Below are 15,141 nucleotides of genomic sequence, written 5' to 3'. Positions count from 1 at the left end.
ACCCTGTGGTAACACGGGGTCCAAGTGTCCTCCCTTCTTAAGGCCGGATAACTTCGCACTGTGTGAAAAGGCCGCATTTTGTGATCTGTGTGCGTTCATCTGTCCACCGATGCTGGGGTTGTTGCCACATTTGGCTCTTGTGAAAATGCTGTAGACGTGAATGTGCCCACGTTTGTTCAGATCTCTGCTTCTGCTTCTTTGGGGCCTTTTGGGTCTGTACCCGGAAGAGGCCGTGTTGGATTCTGGGGGGACTCTGCCTGTCGTTTTGTGGGAACTGCCTGTGCTCTCTGGGTTCTCATGGCATTGCTCATGTAGACAGGACTGTGCCCTCTTTAACCTGAAGGGAGACTGAGGGCCTGGGAGGTTATTTAACTTGACTGAGGTCTGGCTCCCAAGGACAGGGCCAGACGGCCATACAGTGCGGCCCCAGAGACGCCCTCTGCCCCTCTCTGGTCCCTTCCCAAAGGGACGCCGGTCGTGGGGAGAAGCAGGCTTGGTTTGGCCAGGATGGGCTCCCTCCTTTGTGGGGTCCAGAGAAGGGTGAAGGCACAGGGCTCCTGACTCAAGTGCAGGGAACAGCTTTTCCCACTTTCCCGCGCTCCTTGTCTCCCCGTGGTGGCGGTTTTCGTTGGCTGTGTAATGCCGTGCTCCCTCAGCCTGGGGCTGCTCCCGGGTGCGTGGCCCCTCATGCCCGGGCCAGGCCCCCACGTGGCTGTGAGGTGTTGGGGTCTGCTGGGCAGGGCTGCCCAGGGCCCCACTGTCCCTCAGGACAGTGTCCTGTCCCTCAGGACACAAATTCAATGCTAAGAATTTCAAGTCATTTGAAAGAGCATTTAACCCCAAGTGTGGGGACCACTTCTCTGTTCGAATCTTTGCTCTGCCAGCTACTGGCCATGGGGACCCGGGTGATCCTGCCCAGCCCAAGACCCCGCGAGCCGTATGTGGGGACAGGGACGGCGTGGCGGGAATGGCTGTGAGGATGAGCGGGATGTGAGGAGCTCAATGCAGGCTCGGCCCCCGCGGCCATCCGCCAGGGCGGGGCGGTGCTCTGGGCCCCAGCGGACCCCTCTGCTCTTCTTCTCAGGCCCAGGGCCTCTCTGGGCTCTCGGGGGGTCCCGCCCACCCCTCCTCCATGCCTCCTTGTCTTTGGAGACCCTACCTGCCCCCCTCCCAGATGCTCCTCTCCCCCCGCAGAAAGAAGTGCAGATCAAATTCCATGTCCTGCTCACCTCCTACGAGCTCATCACCATCGACCAGGCCATCCTGGGCTCCATCGAGTGGGCCTGCCTCGTGGTGGACGAGGCCCATCGGCTGAAGAACAACCAGTCCAAGGTGGGCAGTGCCGGCCGCTGGCCCTGGAGCCGCCGTGGGGCGGGGTGGGGGAGCCCGGCTGGCTGCCCCGCTCCCCCTAACGGGCCTCCTGTCCCCCAAAGTTCTTCAGGGTCTTGAACAGCTACAAGATCGACTACAAGCTGCTGCTGACGGGGACCCCCCTTCAGAACAACCTGGAGGAGCTCTTCCACCTCCTCAACTTCCTGACTCCGGAGCGGTTCAAGTGAGTCGGGGGCCTGGACGGGGCAGGGGTGGGCGGGCAGGCAGGGGAGAGGCCGGCGCCCGGACGGCTCGCGGGAACTCGGCTTCCTCATCAGTAGAATGAGTCAAGCCCACCTGAAGGGACCTGCGCGGGAGGGTCCGTGGGGCTGCGTGTGCAGAGGGCCCAGGGGGACATGGGTGGTCCCGAATATGGGGACTGTTCTTGGCTCCACCCCAGGAGAACCCTGGGGGTCCTCTGGGGCTCCTGTCCTTGGCCCCATGCCCTGGCTTGTGCCTTCCTCTCCACGGAAGCCCAAGGGACCCCATGGGTGACAGTGATGGGGGCAGTAGACGGGGAGTGGTGGTGGATACGGGGGCGAACACGGGGCCCCGGCCAGTGGGAGTCCTAGGGTCTCCTTCCCCGACCTCCCTGTCTTCACCAACCCTATTTTCCGACTCAGAATGGGGGGTTCAGGGTCAACAGTGCTGACTTTGGAATCGGGAGACGCAGATCGGCAGGCAGGCTACACCGTACAACCTTGGGCCCCCATCAGCCTCAGTTTCCTTTTCTGTAATATGGGTAAAGAGTTCTAGAGACTTTGTGCCCTGGACAGCTTCGAGAAAGAGGAAGGTATCCTATGTGGCGGAGAGGGCTGTGCTGGGAAGTCGGGGTGCGAGCGAGGGCTCAGACGGACACCTTGGGCAGGGCTAAGGCTCCCACGCCCACCAGCCAACCTGCCTGCCCTGTGACCCTCTGGTCACCCCCGCCCCAATCCTGGCTCCCTCTGCCGAGGGCTTTGGCCTACTTCTGTCCCCGGCTCCTGGCTCTCATCCCAGTTCCTTCTTGCAGCAATCTGGAGGGCTTCCTGGAGGAATTCGCCGATATCTCCAAGGAAGACCAGATCAAGAAGCTCCACGACCTGCTGGGGCCGCACATGCTGAGGCGGCTCAAGGCTGACGTGTTCAAGAACATGCCAGCCAAGACCGAGCTGATCGTTCGTGTGGAGCTGAGCCAGATGCAGAAGTGAGTGGGCACCCCGCCCGTCGGGGGCCGCCGCAGAGCAGTGTGCCTCACGTCCCCTGGGCTTGTCTTGTCCCTGATGGTCTGACCTAGCCTTCCGGCACTGCTTCCCGGGGTGGCGGGGACGGGGGGACTCACCTCCAGGCCTTGGCTCACCTTTTACACACACTTCCTCCTTTGACCTGTTCGGCAGCCAGGCTTGGGGCTGTCTGAGTCCTTGTAGAGTCCCCAGGAACTCGCCGGGTGGCTCTGGGCCGGTGGCTTCCCCGCATAGGTCTCCCCTGGTCTCTCTGTGAGCGCTGCAGGACCAGTGGCCCCTGGCCTCCCCGCAGAGCAGAGAGTGTGCTCTCGGGGGCCGCGTGGCCCCGGCGTCCAGCCTGCCTTCCCTCCTTGCCTTGCCGCAGGAAATACTACAAGTTCATCCTCACGCGGAACTTCGAAGCGCTCAACTCCAAGGGCGGGGGCAACCAGGTGTCGCTGCTCAACATCATGATGGATCTGAAGAAGTGTTGCAACCACCCCTACCTCTTCCCCGTGGCCGCCGTGGTAGGTCCCCGTGGCCGGCCCGTGGCCGCCGTAGCAGGTACCCGTGACCACCATGGTCAGGGCGTGAGGCTGCCGTCCTAGGCTCCCTTTGCCCGCCGTGGTGTGGGTGCGTGGCTGCCCCGGGGCCCCTGGCTGTGGTGGCAGGTGCTCAGCCCTCCCCGGGCGGGAGGACATAGAGGTGGTCCCTGTTAGTCCAGGATCTGAACACCCGCCTCCATCCACGGCTCAGGCAGGTGCTCTCCTTCCTTTGGCCCGTCCTCGTGACCTCAGGGGGCAGTGGGGCACCCTTCAGCCTCAGCAGTGGGGGATCCCAGGCTGATCTGGTTGCCCTCAGTCACCGAGGGAGTCAGCAAGGCCTGAGTGGGGCCCCAGGTGACTGTGACCGGTAGCCCCGGGGGGGGGGGAGAGGCTGGCGCCGGCTCCAAAGCCAGCTCTGGCCCTGTGGTCTCAGGAGAGCCAGTGGTGCTTCTCTGAGCCTCTGCTTTTCCTTCTCTAAAATGGGACAGCAGCATCTGCCTGAGAGGGTAAGGGCCAGATGCGGAAATTCATGTGAAGTGGGCCTCCCTGGAGAGCCTGGCGTGGCTGCCTGTCACCCCCCACACGATTATTCTGGTTCTCACCGAAACCCTGTGCAGGGACTACGTCCCCCCTCCCCGAACAGCAGAGTGAGGCATGTGTGCGGGCGAGCTGCACTTGAGTCCGCCCCAGATGGCTCTCACCACTCTGGCATGGCAGGGGCCTTGGGACTGATGTCCTGCCCAGCTGGGGTTCAGGGCTGGCCCGGCCAGGATGCGCCTTGCAGTGACCGCAGAGACCAGGCCCAATTCCTTCTGGGAAGGCCTGGCTTGGCTTAAGACTCTGTCACCGGCCTGTTCACTGATGTCCCCGGTGTCTTGGTGGCGTGCCAGCAGGGGGAGACGGAGGGCAGGCTGCCTGGGAACATGGTGCTGGGAAGGGGCCCCCCGCCTCTGCCGAGCCTGGCCTGACCCGGGCTTTGTGCTCAGCCCATCCCTGGGCCTCTGTCCTTCCCTGCGGGCCTTTCTGGTGCAGAGCCCGAGGGGCGAGGGGAGGCCCCCCAGCGCCCCAGCTTCTGCTGTGTCTCCAGGAGGCCCCCGTCTTGCCCAACGGCTCCTACGACGGCAGCTCGCTGGTCAAGTCCTCGGGCAAGCTCATGCTGCTGCAGAAGATGCTGAAGAAGCTGCGGGACGAAGGGCACCGTGTGCTCATCTTCTCCCAGGTGAGCTGGCCCCGCACCCACCTCTCCACCTCCCCCAGCCTCCCCTCTGTGCCCTGCAGAGGGCAGCACCGCCCGCCGGCAGCCCTCAAGGCCTGGTGCTCTTCCTACGGGGACCGTGCGTCAAAAGTCACTCTTCTGTGGCCTGGCCTGACCCGGCCAAGGAGCCCTGGCCAGGTGCCAAGCTCGAGGCGCTCAGGCACATCGGCCGTGAAGACCAGTGTCTTCCTCACCGCTTGCTCCTTCTGGCCGGCTCCTCCTGAAGGCGTGGAGCCGGACTTGGCGTCCAGGCTGGCACGACAGCCCTTGCCCCTCACCCCTCACCCCTGCAGCCTGGCGTCCCACACAGGGGCCCCAGGGCTGGCTTGGGAGGAGCCCGCATGGGGGCCGCGCCGGGAGGCCCTCTCCAGCATGCATAGAATGGCCTCTTGGGCGGTCTGAGGCACGCTGTGCGGCCTTGGGGGCCAGCTGGTCTGTCCTCATTCCGTCACCCGCCTGGTTGCATTGTCCTCCATCAGGCTCTGTGCTAGGCAAGGGGCCAGTCCCTGTGCTTGAGACACTCACAGTCCGGTGTGGGAGGTGGAGGGGACACAGTTATGTAGTTCTGGGGGCTTCTCTGTGATGGAAGTCACGGCAGGGTTCCTGTGGGAACCTGGTGGCAAAAACGCTTCCCTCTGTATGGTGGGACTGAGCCAGGCCCTTGCTCAAAGCCCCCGAATGGGATGTGACCCCGCTCATACTAAAGTGGTAACGGCTGCTCCTGTTGGCAGCCCCCGGTCCCAACATGGGCCCTAGGGAGGCTGAGGGATTTGGGGAACGCTGACCAAGCCCGGGTCAGTAGACTGGCTGGGAGACACCATCCACGATCCCCCCACTCCCCTGCCGACCTAAGACAGGATTCTGGGCTGAGGCCTCAAGGGACCAAGTAGAAGGAACTGCACCACTCCTAGACATGTGCACAGAGGGAAAGTTCCAGAGACAGAGCCCTCCCATCCAAAACGAGCCAACACACCCCACCTCCAAAACTCATGACAGAAAGACATTTCACAAAATAGGCAAAATTCAGATGAAAAGAAGAAAAGAAGAGCCTGAAAAGGACTTCAGACAAACATGTTTAGGAGCCTCAAAATTAATGGAGTAACAGCCACGAATCCAGAAGAAATCAGGGAAGCATGAGCAGGAGGAAGTATGGCAAGAAGAACTGGACAGGAAAAGGGTCTGCCTGGACCTGAAATGAAACATTTCTCACGATCGGATAAACTCTCAACCCTGGTGAAGACAACCTTGGTGTGGGGACCCGGCCCGGAGGGATGTCTCCAGAACGCAGCCGCGGGAGACAGAGCTCAGGAATGAGAAACTGCCCAGAGGACCCCTTGGGAGGCTCCCGTAATCCTCTGACATGAGCCGTAGAAGAAATGGAGAAAACAGTGGCAAAGCTAGACTCCGTGAGAGTTTGCTGACCTGGGGAAGGACGGGGGGCCTCAGGTCTCACATGCACTCTGGAGAACCATGTGAGAGAGAGATCCAAGCCAGTGGATCCCCGGGGCACATGGCAGGGAAATCACAGCTCTTCACACACGGTACCTACAGGAAGTGGCGATCAGGCTGTCCTCAGACTTCTCAGCAGCACAGTAGGGGGCAGGGGGCAAGTGTAAAACCCCCTGTCCCTGTGGGGCAGACTGTTTTATATCCAGCTGAACTATCCCTCAGAATGAAGGGAGGAACGCAGGGGTGTGGGAGCCCAGAATGGACTGCCTTCATCTCATAAGGAGCGGTGACATCGGGGAAGACCTCACAGAAGAGGCGCCGTTTGTGTTCCCCAGGCAGTAAGGGGGTGGGCATTCCAGAGGAGAGTCCAGGTAATGTGGGGTGACGGGGGGTATAATGGAAGCGTTGAGAAATGAAACCCAGGTAGACTGGACACCAAGCCCTGCCAGCCCGGAAAGCCAGAGCGAGGAGCTGGGACCTCCTCCTGTGAGGTGAGAGCAGGGAGGCGCGGGCTCAGAGCTGTGTTTTAGGCAGATGGCTGTGGGGCTGGCGTGGGGGACGCTGTGGCCTCGGGGCTTGAGGCTGGAGGCTGCACTGCTTTCCAGAGAGCGCCGTGTCAGGTCCGCCTGGGCCCCACTTGTCTCCCCACTCAGCAGATGGTTCTGTCTTCCCCCAACTGTCATGGGGTCCCTGCCCAGAGCCCCATGGGCTTCCTGGCTCTGTGGCAACCCCTCAGGCATACCGTGTCCCCTGCAGATGACCAAGATGCTGGACCTTCTGGAGGACTTCCTGGAGTACGAGGGCTACAAGTATGAACGCATTGATGGTGGCATCACTGGAGGCCTCCGACAAGAGGCCATCGACAGATTCAACGGTACCCCTGCCTCACCCGGGGCTCTCGACGGGGACCCCATGTCTGCCTTTTCTCCCAGGCTAGGATCTTAGCCAGGTCCTCCAGCTCCCCGCGAGTGGCTGAAGAAAGCAGACCAGTCCTTAGGTCCTGACAGCTGCCCCTTAGGTCTAAAGGCTACAAGGAGTTAATTTTATGGAACCTCCAGGGGCCGACTGGGGCGCTGAGGGGCCCAGGAGGGATCATCTGTTCAGAACTGAGACCCGGACAAGGAGAAAGGCAGAGAGGGAGGAAAGTTCCACCTCTGTTACTAAATGATGCTGGTGCAGAGGGTCTGGCTGGCACCGTGGGCATCAGACCCCGACACCGGGTAAACCAGCAGTTACGAGCAGTGCAGGACAGACGCCGTCACCTGGGGCCCAGATGCCCAAGGAGTGATGCCGTGTCCACTTGTGTGGGAGGAAGAACAAGTACAGGGTTTCAGGATCTAGATGGAAGCGGGGGTACCCGAGGCCCTGGGAGGGTTGGGAACCTGTGTGCTGCTCTCGTGGGCGTGCAGGGCAGTCCCAGGTCCCATATGAAGGGCCCAGATGCGCCTGAGTACCGGCTGTCCTGCGACAGTGGGGACTGCCCAGCAGGATGGCTGGGGCCCTGGAGCTGTGACCTTGAGTGTCCCCTGCCACGCTGACAGCCCCATGGGCTAGGCAAAGCCGGGAGGGCGCAAAGGGCCAGGCTCTCCAAGGCCGACCCTTATTAGGGCCTCTGCCCGTATTTGCTGGCTATTTGAAGTTTGTCCTTTGCCCATCTGGGCTTTGAAAATCAACTTCCTTCTCACTGTGGCTCCCTCCTGTTGGATCAGGGCTCAGAGCACAGCCAGGGACTAAGTGGGCTGCTCTGTGCCCACCCTGGGCCCCCGGCCTCCTCCAGCTTCCCTGAACACAGCTGGGGCTCTTGTCTGTGATGGGGTCATAGTCCCTAGCAGCTCCCTTCCTTTTTGTATCCCCTCCTGCCCTGCTCTCTGCGCCCACCTGTCCCTTCCCTCCTCGCTATGACCCCACCGGGCACCTGCCTCTCTTCCTCAGCCCCTGGGGCACAGCAGTTCTGCTTCCTTCTCTCGACCCGAGCGGGGGGCCTGGGCATCAACCTGGCCACAGCAGACACCGTCATCATCTACGACTCGGACTGGAATCCACACAATGACATCCAGGTCTGTGGCCCTGACACCACAACCCTTAGGCAGGCCCTTGCCACCCCTGGTTCTGTGGGCTCTCCCCCCCTCCCCTCCGACTGTGTCTCAGGGTTTCACCTCCCCCTGGGCCAGCCTCATGGAATCCCAGCCCCGAGAGGGGACCCTGGGGGGTGAGTTTTGGAAGCTTGGCCCTGCCCCTCTGGATCCCTCATTGTGCCAAAGAGGAAACACCCAGGGAGGACAGGCAACGTGTGCAAGGACACATGATGAACTGTGTGCCTGGTAATCCCCGGTCTGACCCGTCACTCTTACGACCAAGGCCATGGAAGGAGGCAGGAGGAGGGAGTCCTGGGACCCAGAGGGAGCCCATCTGGGAGGAAGCAAGGGAAATAGAGTGTGTGTGGGGGGAGCCTATGGGAGAAGTGATGAAGGAGGGGACAGAAAGGGCTGGTGAGGAAGGATGGGAGGGTTGAGGGGGGAGGGGTTGTGGGAGTAGAGATGCAAACTTTTGCATGGCCACCCCTCCTGGGGCAGGGATGGACACACACACCCTCATGTCCCCCGCACATGTGTGCACCAGACACAGTCACCCCCCCCCCACAGAAGCACACTAGGGTCATGCCATGCAGATACCTAATGTGCAGAGCCCCAGGCATGTCCTACATCCCGGGCGGCTTCTGGGCCTCGCGGTCCTCCCGAGGCGGCCGTGCAGTCCCGTCAGTGGCTCACACACCCCATCTCCCCATGACGGCCGTTAGAGCCCCCTTGGCTTCCACACATTCAGCGCACTGTCCCCATTGCCCCTTGCACACCCCCTGCCCACCCACAGCCATGCCCTGCTCCACCTGGGCAGGCACCCAGGCCTACCCGAGACCACCCACAGTGAGGAAGCAGGCACGGCTGCCCCAACACGGGCACATTTCCGTGGGGTCACATGCGGAATGCCCGTGTGGGCATTCATTCCATGTGGAATGTCCCTGTGAACCCGTGTGCACACCCCTTCCCCGCCTTGGGGTGCCCGGCCCTGCACCCCCAGCCCCGGGCCGAGCCCCGCGCCCTGAGCCGCAGCTTGCCCCCAGGCCTTCAGCCGCGCCCACCGCATCGGGCAGAACAAGAAGGTGATGATCTACCGCTTTGTGACGCGGGCCTCGGTGGAGGAGCGCATCACGCAGGTGGCCAAGCGGAAGATGATGCTGACCCACCTGGTGGTGCGGCCCGGCCTCGGCTCCAAGTCCGGCTCCATGACCAAGCAGGAGCTGGACGACATCCTCAAGTTCGGCACCGAGGAGCTCTTCAAGGACGACGTGGAGGGTGGGCGTCCCTGCTGCCTAGGGGGTGGGGGCTGCTGCAGACATTCACTCCCTTCCCAGGGCCTGCGCGGGACCCCCGGCCTCTCTCCTCCGCTCCCTGCCTCCTGGCCAGGGGCGGCCTCTCTGGGCACCGGCCCCCAGCCCTGCAGCCCCTCTGACTCTGTCCCCCAGGCATGATGTCTCAGGGCCAGAGGCCTGTCACGCCCATCCCAGATGTCCAGTCCTCCAAAGGGGGAGCCTTGGCTGCCAGCGCCAAGAAGAAACACGGCAGCACCCCGCCAGGTAGGGGCGAACGCGGCTAGCTCCCCGCTCCTCCTGTGCTTCAAGTGGCTGTTCCTGGAGAAGAAGGGTTTCTCCCCACCTCACTCCATCCTCTCTGCGTTTTGTCTGGCTCTCATGCCCGCCCCCACTGGCCCCCACTTGGGTAGACCCGGACAGGCGGGTGGTCAGGTCATGCCCCCGGGCACCATGCCCCTCCGCTGCAGCCTCCGGCTGGGGGCTGAGAAGGGCCAGGGTCGGGAGTCTGTCCCTGCGGGGTCCCCACGGTCGGACCTGGGCACCCCCGTCTGTCCCTTCACTCAGCACCCTGTCTGCCCCAGGCGACAACAAGGACGTGGAGGACAGCAGCGTGATCCACTACGACGACGCGGCCATCTCCAAGCTGCTGGACCGGAACCAGGACGCCACGGACGACACGGAGCTGCAGAATATGAACGAGTACCTGAGCTCCTTCAAGGTGGCGCAGTACGTGGTGCGGGAGGAGGACGGCGTGGTAAGCCCCGCCCCTGTCCGCAGCAGCCCCTCCCCTCCCCGCCGCGGCCCCGCCCCGCCCCGCTGTGGCCCCGCCCCTCCCGCCGTGGCCCCGCCCCCTCCCCGCCGCGGTTCCGTCTCCAGCCATCTCCACCCACCAAACCTTGATCTCCTGAGGGCCAGCTCCTGGGTCTCTCCTGAGTGGCCTCTCCACGTCCTCCTCTAGCCCCACCGCCCTCAACGCAGACTCTGGGGGTTAATGATCTTTCCGGAAACCAGGAGCCTCCCGAGGGCAAGGGTGGGGCTTATTCAATTCTGTTACCCCCATGCCTCACCCAAGGCCAGAAAATGTTTATGCCCTGAGCAAATAAATGAACGAATGAATGAACGAGCGACTGTGACAGGGCAGGACGAAGACCATTTGGGGCTGGGGTGATCAAGGAGGCTTCCTGGAGTAGACAGGCTTTCCGATTCCTCCTTGAGTTCCCAGAGGGTAAGGTTGGTGGAGGCAGCACGAGGCTCCCAGGGGGCAGCGATGCCCACTGCTGCCCCCCACCTCCGGAGCCCCTGGAGCCCCGGACCCTGTGCCTGCGGGTCCTGCCATCAAGGGCCCGTGCCTGTGTCTCCAGGAGGAGGTGGAGCGTGAGATCATCAAGCAGGAGGAGAACGTGGACCCCGACTACTGGGAGAAGCTGCTGCGGCACCATTATGAGCAGCAGCAGGAGGACCTGGCCCGCAACCTGGGCAAGGGCAAGCGCATCCGCAAGCAGGTCAACTACAACGACGCCTCCCAAGAGGACCAGGGTGCGTGGCCCCCGCAGGCAGGAGTCCCGTGGACACCGAGAATAGGGAGTGTGGGGGCTTCTTGGGGAAAGGGGGCTTGGAGCAGGTGTGGGCTGTTGGCTGTCTGGGAGAACTGCATGGATAGTGGTCCACTGGCTTCTGACCTTGGGCCAGCCTCAGTTTCCCCACCTGTGAAAGAGGGATGATGATCAGGGTACGGTACCTTAGTATGTAGAGCGGGGCACGTGGGATTCAGTGAGCTCACAGGAAGTTCCCCTGGGGCTGCTGGCATTGTCACGCCCTCCTGGGCTGCGGTTAGGGGCTCGGGGTGTTGGGGGCTCACTCTGTGCCTGTCCTTGCGGCCCTCACAGAGTGGCAGGACGAGCTCTCGGATAACCAGTCTGAATATTCCATTGGCTCCGAGGATGAGGACGAGGACTTTGAGGAAAGGCCGGAAGGGCAGAGTGAGTTTCAGGGCCGGTGACCCTGGACTGGGGCCCACCCAGACCCGTGTCGGGAGGCTGATGGTCAACCGGGGTTCCCCTGGGAGCACCAGGAAAGTCATCCATCCCTTGGGGGCTGTCGTGAGGGATCCTCCTGCTGTCCCTGGGTGAGTCGGGGTGTAGGGGGTGGGGTCAGGACACCTGGGGCTCCATCGAGTGTTGTGGTGGGGGACTACTTCCCAGGTGGACGGCGACAATCCCGGAGGCAGCTGAAGAGCGACAGGGACAAGCCCCTGCCACCTCTTCTCGCCCGTGTGGGTGGAAATATCGAGGTGGGCCCCCCCTGCACACCCCTTTCTCAGCTCCCCTTCCCCTTCCTGAGTACAAAGAGCTCACCCCCGCTACATCTTTGGGGTGTGGAGCATGGGTGAAGGCAGGAGGGCCAGAGGCTTGCCCAGGGTCACAGCCGTGTAGAGGTGGGGGTCTGGGTCTGGGCTCTGCCCTCTGGGTCCTGTCCCAGCTGGAGGCCCCTGCCTTCTCCGTGCTCCTCCCTGCTCCTCCCCTCTGTAGGCCTTTCCCCGCAATCCCTGAATTCTCTGCTCCTCCCCCCAACTCCCTGCCCACCCAGGTGTTGGGCTTCAACGCCCGGCAGCGGAAGGCCTTTCTGAACGCCATCATGCGCTGGGGTATGCCGCCCCAGGACGCCTTCAACTCCCACTGGCTGGTGCGGGACCTACGTGGGAAGAGCGAGAAGGAATTTAGGTAAAGGGGCTGAGTGGCGGCCCAGGGCGTAGCTGCCCACCGCAGAGTGGCCAGTCTCCTCTGGGCCAGAGTGCGCAATGGGCATCCTTTATCTGGAGGGTTCTGTTGTCTGGCTTCTGGTGCCGGGGGACCAGGCCCCAGGCAGGGCTCATTTGTAGAAAATATTGACCAGCCACCTCTGCTAGACCAGATTCCAGGCAAGCGCTATCCTAGAATCTCCCTTCCCAGGGAAGGCCCGGCTCTGTCCTCTCTGGGGGCCTGACCCAGCGGGCCAGGTGGGGAGGCAGGTGATGGATGACGGCTCTAGCCAGGGGGTCTGCTGGCGGGGGGGGGGGAGTCCTGCCAGCCCTCTCAGAGGGTCCTTGCTGGCCCCCCACTCCCTGAGCCCCAGTCCCCCCCCACCCCAGAGCCTATGTGTCCCTCTTCATGCGGCACCTGTGTGAGCCGGGGGCGGACGGCGCAGAGACCTTCGCGGATGGCGTGCCCCGTGAGGGCCTCTCGAGGCAGCACGTGCTCACCCGCATCGGGGTCATGTCTCTAGTTAGGAAGAAGGTGGGTGAGTAAGCCTTGCCCGGGCCTTTCCTGGCGGGGCCCCCGCACCCCGTGGCCCTTGTGCACCCCCTGAGGCTCAGCAGGCAGAGGGCACGTGTCCAGCTCGGAATGCTGAGTCAGGCTAGAGGGATGGCTTTGAAGGCCTGTCTGAGTGGGGGTGGGGAGCTGGCACGGGGGGGCGGGGAGAATCGCAGGTCGCAAGGCAGAGGACACACGGGGAGATGGGGGTGCGCGTGGGGCCTGGTGCAGCGGTTTGTGGTAAGAAGCGCATTCGATTCAGCCTTGTGGGGAGCTGGCGTTCATCCCACGCCTGGGATACCCCAGACCCACCAGCTGCCCTGAGGTCCCGAGATCTGAGCTGAGACCACCTCGCTCTCTCCTTGCTTGCCTCCCGCCCCAGGTTCAGGAGTTTGAGCACGTTAACGGGAAGTACAGCACCCCGGACTTGATCCCCGAAGGGCCCGAGGGCAAGAAGCCAAGCGAGGTCATCTCCTCGGACCCCAACACGCCCGTGCCCGCCAGCCCTGCCCACCTCCTCCCGGCACTGGGCCTGCCAGGTCTGGGCTCCCACGAGTGGGGGAGGGCACCCGGGTCACGGCAGGTGGCAGGGCCCCCGGAGAGCCTGGGTCCTCCGCATAACCCATGACGGTCGGCCTCCCTGTTCCCCCCAAGCTTCTGTCTGCAGAAATGTTGCTCTCCTCAGACTTTCTCTTTAACGGCTAGTCACATATCACAACACAGTCCTTAAAAACTTTACTGTCCGGGAGCTCCTAGCGTACTCAGCGGGTGGGACGGCCTCCAGCGCTGGAAAGTTTTCATCCCCCAGAGAAAAACGCGTACTGTTAGCAGTCACTCCTGCTTCCTCCCCTCCCCGCAGCCCGGGCAGCCACTAATCTGCTTGCGGTCTGTGGGTTTGCCTGTTCTGGAACTATATCCTCTGTGCCTTCTGTGCCCGGCTGGCTGTGTGTCCCAGGTCCGTCCACGTTGTAGGGTGGGTCACGGTTTTGTTCCTCTTTGTGGCCGAATACTACTCCGCTGTATGCGTGGACCTTAGTTTTGTTTATTCGTGTGTCGGCTGGTGGATTTGGGGCGGTTTCCGCTTTCTGGCCGGTGTGAGTATTGAGAGGGACACTGTGCGTGGCGCGCGCCTGGGCACGTCTGTGTTCCAGCGAGGACACGTCTCTTCCCTGCGTAGCTCTCGGAGCGTCGCTGGGATGGCGGGTGCGGATCGCGGGGCGGGACGTGTTGAGGAACTGCCGGATTTTTCCATCGGGGCCGCGCCATCTCACGTTCTCCCCGGCCACGGAGGACGGTTCTGGTTCCCCCACCTCCTCACCAGACGTTTGTCATCTGACTTTTTGCTTGTAGCCGTCCTCGTGGATGTGAAGAGCTGTCCCCCCGTGGTCTTGGTTTGTGTCCCTCTGACGGCTGAAGATGTTGAGAATTTTCCAGGCGCTTCTGGGCCACTTGTGTCTTTTCTTTGGTGAAATGTCTTTTCAGATCATTTGGTCTTCTCTGTGGGTTATTTGTCTGAGTATCTTTTGGGTGACCCACACGTTTATTGGGGCAAAGCATCTTCTTCCCTCAGAGGAACGTTGAAGGCCTTGGCACTGACTTCTGCTGCCCAGGTGACACGTGAAGTCGTGGGAGCTTTTGCTTCCGAGGACATACCTGCTGCTTCTGGGCTCAAGTGTGCCCTTGGGATTAGATGGGCCTGGGTTTGCTCCCTGGCCCTCTCTGGCTCCTGCTTTCTCATCCGTGATATGGACAAGCTAGTGCCCTCCGCCCCGGGCTGCTCTGAGTACGAGAGTCCCCGGCTCTCGGCGGTATGCTGAGAAGTGGCTCAGTGCGGGCGGGCAAGTGGTTCCCACATCCAACTGTTGCGGCTCCTAGGCCTGCCCCCCACCCTTAGCTCCTGCTTTCAGAAGGGGGCCCTGCTCTGGGCGGCCCTGTCCCGTCAGCCTGTGGCTTTGGCCTCACTGGGTCCAAGGTCTTCCGAGGACCCTCATGTCTACAGGCTTAGTGTGGGGTGTCTGGCTCACCTGTCCTTCTCCTGAAGGTGCTTGGCCCAGATAGAGCCACCTGGCACCCTCGTTTCCTGCCCTTCACCCCCTGCCTGCCTGCCTATCTCACCTCTGTCCTTTGACCTTTCAGACAAAATGGAAGCCCAGCTGGGCTACATGGACGAGAAGGAGCTGGGGGTTCAGAAGCCAAAGAAGCCCCCAGAAATCCAGGTATGGAAGGTGCTGGTATCTAGGCCCCTGGGGGCGGGCTGTGGGTTGGGGGTTGGGTCTGAGGAACCTTCTCAGCCCTTGCTTGGGTAGTTGGAACCCAGGCCTCTTGGCCCCACGTTTGGGCCTTTGGGTTTTGGGGAGCAGGTTGGGAACACAGATGGGAGCCTGGAGAGGGAGTTTCCAGCCCAGTGACCATCCTCAGCCCTCCATGCTGTTGAGGCCCCAGGCCCTGCTGCATCCCTAGCCTGTCCTCCCCAGGCCCTGCCGGCTTCCCTGGACAGAGTGGAGGTGGAGGACAAGCATGAGGGCTCGGATGGCAAGGAGCGGCTGGAGGAGACGGAAAAGGCCCCGCCGTCCCCAGAGCAGCTGCCAAAAGGTACGGCTTCCCACGGTCACCCCCTGGCCTCCCTGCCCAGTATAGCCTCTGGCCTTGGCAGCCCTGGTTG

At 62.5% G+C, this 15,141-nt stretch overlaps 1 protein-coding gene across 1 annotated transcript in view; it reads left to right on the top strand.

The window, feature by feature from the left end:
* The window catches only part of CHD5 (chromodomain helicase DNA binding protein 5), a 55,818-nt gene that overhangs the window by 29,858 nt on the left and 10,819 nt on the right, over window positions 1-15,141 (top strand). Inside the window, exons 16-33 of the mRNA XM_044237010.1 lie at window positions 1,195-1,332; window positions 1,434-1,555; window positions 2,384-2,557; window positions 2,959-3,100; window positions 4,206-4,337; window positions 6,579-6,696; window positions 7,755-7,879; window positions 8,941-9,172; window positions 9,343-9,453; window positions 9,771-9,943; window positions 10,551-10,725; window positions 11,076-11,168; window positions 11,391-11,479; window positions 11,776-11,909; window positions 12,317-12,461; window positions 12,862-13,018; window positions 14,616-14,695; window positions 14,954-15,071. Of these exons, the coding sequence (XP_044092945.1) occupies window positions 1,195-1,332; window positions 1,434-1,555; window positions 2,384-2,557; window positions 2,959-3,100; window positions 4,206-4,337; window positions 6,579-6,696; window positions 7,755-7,879; window positions 8,941-9,172; window positions 9,343-9,453; window positions 9,771-9,943; window positions 10,551-10,725; window positions 11,076-11,168; window positions 11,391-11,479; window positions 11,776-11,909; window positions 12,317-12,461; window positions 12,862-13,018; window positions 14,616-14,695; window positions 14,954-15,071 (2,458 nt within the window). The remainder of the gene's footprint in view (window positions 1-1,194; window positions 1,333-1,433; window positions 1,556-2,383; window positions 2,558-2,958; window positions 3,101-4,205; window positions 4,338-6,578; window positions 6,697-7,754; window positions 7,880-8,940; window positions 9,173-9,342; window positions 9,454-9,770; window positions 9,944-10,550; window positions 10,726-11,075; window positions 11,169-11,390; window positions 11,480-11,775; window positions 11,910-12,316; window positions 12,462-12,861; window positions 13,019-14,615; window positions 14,696-14,953; window positions 15,072-15,141) is intronic.

Source organism: Neovison vison, chromosome 2, assembly GCF_020171115.1.
Source record: "Neovison vison isolate M4711 chromosome 2, ASM_NN_V1, whole genome shotgun sequence".
NCBI lineage: Eukaryota > Metazoa > Chordata > Mammalia > Carnivora > Mustelidae > Neogale > Neogale vison.
This window is presented reverse-complemented; position numbering and strand designations above follow the sequence as displayed.